This window comes from Phyllobates terribilis, unplaced genomic scaffold, assembly GCF_046119375.1.
Source record: "Phyllobates terribilis strain yellow unplaced genomic scaffold, ASM4611937v1 Scaffold_2__4_contigs__length_985480577, whole genome shotgun sequence".
Taxonomy (NCBI): domain Eukaryota; kingdom Metazoa; phylum Chordata; class Amphibia; order Anura; family Dendrobatidae; genus Phyllobates; species Phyllobates terribilis.
In genome coordinates this window covers 154,774,651-154,780,650 of record NW_027362762.1, presented here as the reverse complement: position 1 = coordinate 154,780,650, position 6,000 = coordinate 154,774,651, and the positions used below count along the sequence as shown (strand labels likewise).

Below are 6,000 nucleotides of genomic sequence, written 5' to 3'. Positions count from 1 at the left end.
AGTGAGGCACTGTAACACCACACTATGCCAGTGGCATACATTTGTGCAATGTGGCCATGTTCGTTGGCTAATAACATCAAATGATGACATGTAGGGAAAATCACTTTAATGGGTGTAAAAAGTATATGTCTATAGATAAAAGTCATCAGATATATGATGGCGCCCTCAGGAGAACACAGTGAGCGGGCGCCGCCATGTCAGGCCATTTTCGCGCCACTGGCTGTGCTGACTCATGGGGCGTGGTCTCCGCCTCAGCGGCGCCTTATAGTGAGTGGGCGGGGCGTTCCCGGGAGAAGTGCGGCAGCCGGCGAGGAGACAGGACGTGTGACAGGACAGCGGTAATGGTTGCTCAGGGCTGGGGAGGGACACATTGCAGGCGGCCTGCTGGTCGGTATAGGGCTGGGGCGGGACACATTGCAGGCGGCCTGCTGGTCGGTATAGGGTTGGGGAGGGACACATTGCAGGCGGCCTGCTGGTCGGTATAGGGCTGGGGCGGGACACATTGCAGGCGGCCTGCTGGTCGGTATAGGGCTGGGGAGGGATACATTGCAGGCGGCCTGCTGGTCGGTATAGGGCTGGGGCGGGACACATTGCAGGCTGCCTGCTGGTCGGTATAGGGCTGGGGCGGGACACATTGCAGGCGGCCTGCTGGTCGGTATAGGGCTGGTGCGGGACACGTTGAGGTGGTAGAGGGTTGGGTGACTTATGGCTTGGTCCAGCTCTATCCCACGTGTCCCATTAATGGCGCCTGTGGCTGGTGACTGGGTGTGTACTCCGGGGGAGAGAGCATTAGGTCGGCGATTACAGGTATTGCCCCAGTACCGCTGCAGCTCTTCTCTCCTGCCTTCTCCCATAGAGGAGCGGCTCCTCTGTGCAGAGTGCGGCCATAAGCTGTGGGTGCAGCTCCATGTGTACAGGCCCATGGTCTTGTGCGCATACTTCTGTGTTCTCACCACTGCTCCTGAGCGCCCCCTACTGCAGGGCTCACTGATTGGCCAGCTGTCTTGCCGCGCCCTCCATAATAAATTATATTTGGTTTCTAAGCAATGTAACTGAAAAAATATAATATCAAATGGCCTGAGCCACACAGCTAGCTAGGACTGAGTGGCTGAGATGATACAATCTTGAATTTCTTAAGGAGTAGGCTGGGACTGCACTTTTTCCTGGAGCATCAATCGTCCCTCCTGGAACAGGACATTACTACAGTTTTTTTTTTTTTGCATTGCCTCCCTCTGAAGATGTTCTGGACCCTGGGTGATGGAGGCGGTGGGAGATGAGTGAAGCGCCTGCACTCTAGTGCCACCTTAGATTCCATGGAAGACGTGGCTTGGGGTGGAGATGGCAGTGAGTGACAACAATGCCGCTCCACAGCTTCAAGCACTGCCCTCAAACAATTTTTTTTAAAATTTATAGTTATCTTTATGGGACTTGCTATCATCTGATTTCTTATACTATGTTCTGTAATACTTCAGTGCATAGTAAAAATCTTGGTCTCACATAATGCTCAGCTTGTGGCTGAACTTCACAGAAGTACGAAGATGACAGGGATGGGGTCCTCCAGCAGGTCCCAAGCTGTCATTGTACCCCATAAATTCCCCACTATTGCGTTGTTGGGGGGCAGATGTGAGTCGATGTGTGCATTCCGTGAAAACACTTCTGTCAGACATGACAGCTGCATATGTGGTAATGGCTGCTTTGGCCAGCTATGTAATCTAGCTTGCATCAGATGCATGTGGATTTAACTCTGGTCATAAACCTCACGTTATAACTCCCAAAAATCACATCTTCGTGACTTTGCCTTAACCCCATAGTGCTCAATGATGGACACTGCACGGCATGAGCGGGTGTAGGTTAATGCTCCTTGCCGTGCAGTGTCCGTCATAGCTTTGAACTAGCATAGTGTGTAAACACGCTGTGCCAGTTCAGTGCCGACAGCTGTCTGACAGCTGAGTGGCACGAGAAGGGGTGCAGGGACCCATGCCGTTGGTCCCTGTACTCAGATCACTGCGATCAGTCAGTCAATCTGACTGACCAATCACAGCATGATGGAGCAGGAGACGCTGAATGTCTGTGGCTCTCAGTGCTGGAGCTCAGCACTGCATGTGGCACTAAGCAGCCAGGAGTGTCAGCTCCGCCCCTTGCTGTTAACCCTCTGAGTGCTGCGATCGCAGTGTTCAGAAGGCAGGCAGAGAGCTGGGAGCTCCCTCTGCCTTCAGGTCGGCACCCCGTGACATCATCGGGAGGGGGGGGGCCACAACGGTTGCCATGGTGACCAGGGGTCGTCATGATGACCCCCAGGTCACCAAGCTACAGAAAGCTCCTGAGACCAATGCACAGTATGGTCTCAGGAGCTTTCAATATAGGTGTAATGTATTGCAATGCTAGTGCATTGCAATACATTATATCTATGAAAAAGTGAAAGTCTCATAGTGGGACTAAGTAAAAGTTTTTAAAAAATTTAATAAAATGTATGTATGTATGTATATATATATATATATATATATATCACTAATAAATACAGATTTATAGGTAAAGAAAAATAAACAAGAGTACACATATTTGGTATCACCGCGCCTGGACAACCCGATCTATAAACTTGTCACACTAGTTAACCCTTTCAGTGAACAGCGTAAAAAAACAACAAAAAAAAAATTAGAAACTGACTTATCATACGTGAAAAAAGTGGAATAAAACGCAATAAAAGACGGATGAAAATAGAAATGGTACCGCTGAAAACGTCATCTTGTCCCGCAAAAATAAAGCCGCCATACCGCTCCATCATCCGAAAAATTCAAGTTACAGAGCTCAGAATAAAGCGATGCAAAGATAATTATTTTTTCTATAAAAGTTTTATTACGTAAAAGCGCAAAAACATAAAGAAATTACATAAATGTGGTACCGCTGTAAGCGTACTGACCCGAAGAATAAAGCTGCCTTATCAATTTTACCACACAAATAACAGCAAAAAAAATTCCTAAATTGTTTTTCGTTCATACTGCCTCCCAAAAATCTGAATAGAAAGCGATCAAAAAATGTAATTTGCCCAAAGGTGGTACCAATAAAAACGTCAACTCATCCCGCAAAAAAACAAGCCATCACATGACTGTCGGCCGAAATATTGAAAAATTATAGCTCTCTAAATATGGAGATGCAAACATTATAACTTTTATACTGCACGAGGAATGACGTAAAAAATATATAAAACCAATTCTTCCCCTGCTGCTGATTTATGTATTCTGCCTCCCAAAGATCGCAGTAAGGCTCGGCGCACATTTATTCTGCCCTGAGCGCTTACACCGGGGTTTCCGTGTAAATCTCTGAAATACGTTATTCAGAAGGAAACCCCTGACGGAAGATTCCCTGTAATTAGACAGATGGAGGCACTGTGGACGCCGTCTGACCTATGATTTGGCGGTGTCCATCTTTTTAGGCGTAAATAAAAGCGCGCTCAGCCACAGTTTTGTGAACCTCTGAAAAGGATAACGCTGAACAGAGGCCAGACGGAGTCCAGAGTAACTCTGCTGCCTCATCTCATTATAATGAATGGATCCCTCCAGGGTTTCGCCTGAATCGCGTCACTTGGAGATTTAGATGGAAACCCCAAAGTAAGTGCTCAGTGTAGAGCGCCGGATAATGCACCCAAACAGTGATTTTCTGCCACATATAGTGCATCTGCGTGCTCAGGAGAAATTGCACAACAACTTTTGGGGTCCATTTTCCCCTGTTACCCTTGTGAAAATAAAAAATTGGGGGCTAAAAGATTTTTTTTTTTTTCCCCACGTCTTTGTTACAAACTTCTGTGAAGCACCTTGGGGGTTCAAAGTGCTCTTCACACATCTAGATAAGTTCATTGAGGGGTCTAGTTTCCAAAATGGGGTCGCTTGTGGGGGGTTTCCACTGTTTAGGCACATCAGGGGCTCTCCGAACACATGGCATTTGCTGATTATTCCAGCAAGTTTTGAATTCAAAAAGTCAAATGGCGCTCCTTCACTTCCGAACCCTGCCATGCGCCCAAACAGTAGTTTGCCGCCACATATTTGGTATCAGCATGTTCAGGAGAAATTGCACAATACATTTTGGGGTTCATTTTTATCTGTTACCCTTGTGAAAATAAAAAAAAAATGGTCTAAATTTAATATTTTGTGAAAAAAAGTTAAATGTTAATTTTTTTCTTCCTCATTGCTTCAGTTCCTGTGAAGCACTTGAAGGGTTAATAAACTTCTTGAATGTGGTTTTGAGTTCCTTGAGGGGTGCAGTTTTTAGAATGGTGTCACTTTTGGGTATGTTCTGTCATATAGACCCTAGGGTTGAGAGAGTATGTTCTGTCTGAGTATGCTCGGGCCAAGCTCCGAGTATTTATAGCTGCTCGGTGATGAGGTTGAATTGCTCCTGTGTGCATGATTTGCAACTGTTTGACAGCTTTATTACATGTGAGGAATGTGTAAGAAATAGACATTCCTCCCATGTAATAAAGCTGTCAAACAGTTGCAAATCATGCACACGGGAGCGATTCAACCATATCACCGAGCAGCTGTAAATACTCGGAGCTCGGCCCGAGCATACTCGGCGAAAGGGTTAATAGAACATACTCACTAAGACACCTCAAAGTGACTTCAAATGTGATGTGGTCCCTAAAAAAAAAAAAAAAAATTTGTTGGAAAACTGAGAAATAGCTGGTCAACTTTTAACCCTCATAGCTCCCTAACAAAAAAAAAAAAAAAAAAATGTTGGTTCCAAAATTGTGCTGATGTAAAGTAGACATGTGGGAAATGTTATTTATTAACTATTTTGTGTGACATATCTCTATAATTTCAGGGCATAACAATTCAAAGTTTGAATACTGCAAAATTTTAAACATTTTCGACAAATTTGTTTATTTTACAAATAAACGCAAGTCATATCAAATACATTTTACCAGTATCATGAAGTACAATATGTCACGAAAAAACAATCTCCGAATCAGGGGGATCCGTTGAAGCGTTCCAGAGGTATTACCGCACAAAGTACAGTGGTCAGAATTGAAAAAATTGGCCCGGTCATTAACGTACAAAGTGGCTCGGTCCTTAAGGGTTAATGGGTTAAAGCGCAGGTGGTTTGGTGCCATGCATTGATGATGGCCACCAACCCTCCGACCCTTCTGCTGTAGCACTATATATTAGTAGAGTTTTGTTTCTCCGTTATGGGGGAGATACCTATTTTTAGAATTGATTTGGTGTGGTCACAACCTTACAGAATACCCTATACTGCTCTTATTTTATCACATTGACATTTATTTTCTGTTTGCAGATTTAACCATGGATTACATAACATGTCCATATAACCCTGAGCACAAAGTCCGCGGGACTGAGATGAGTATGCATCTTAGGGACTGTGAGGTAATACTCATTCTTGTTAACTCGCCTTTATTGGGATGCAGTAAGTTTTAAAACTCATCTCATAGTCGGGAAGCGAGCATTCTTAGGACTATCAGCTTGTATATCCAAGGGCTGTGGAGTCAGTCGGTATAAAATGGACCGACTCAAACTCCTAAAGTATATAATAAATTGAGTACAGTAGTTCAATGCAGTTTGTGGGGAATAATTTTTGGGAAAGTTATGAAATGTCCTATTCCTGGTCTAAGGGTCTAGACTTTTAGCTGAAATGAATCTGTGCTACAGTAAATTTATCACTTAAATATAAGCCATGTATGAGGGAGTCGGAGTCGTTGTCATGGAAATTGAGGAGTTGGAGGTTTGGCTTACCGACTCCAAAGCCCTGGTATATCCAGGAGTGTGCTGTAAACAGGTGATGTTTCCAGTAACCTGATGTGACATATGCGGGCTTAGCAGAATCGCAGACTTTAAAGGGAACCTGTCGGTCAGTGTCGGGGTGTGGTTACTGCCACAACTTACTATCCTCTGAGCAGTGACTGAAGCCACTATTTCTGTAAACCTGAGGCTGCCCGGAAGACTAGGCGCAGTGTGTTGGCCGCATTCTATTAACCTTTAGATTAACCCCATA

The 6,000-nt window shown here is 44.8% G+C and overlaps 1 protein-coding gene across 1 annotated transcript in view; it reads left to right on the top strand.

The window, feature by feature from the left end:
* Nucleotides 1-253: 253 nt before the first annotated feature.
* The window catches only part of LOC141198805 (gametocyte-specific factor 1-like), a 36,509-nt gene continuing 30,762 nt past the window's right edge, over nucleotides 254-6,000 (top strand). Inside the window, exons 1-2 of the mRNA XM_073663162.1 lie at nucleotides 254-338; nucleotides 5,287-5,375. Of these exons, the coding sequence (XP_073519263.1) occupies nucleotides 5,295-5,375 (81 nt within the window). The 5' untranslated portion in view covers nucleotides 254-338; nucleotides 5,287-5,294. The remainder of the gene's footprint in view (nucleotides 339-5,286; nucleotides 5,376-6,000) is intronic.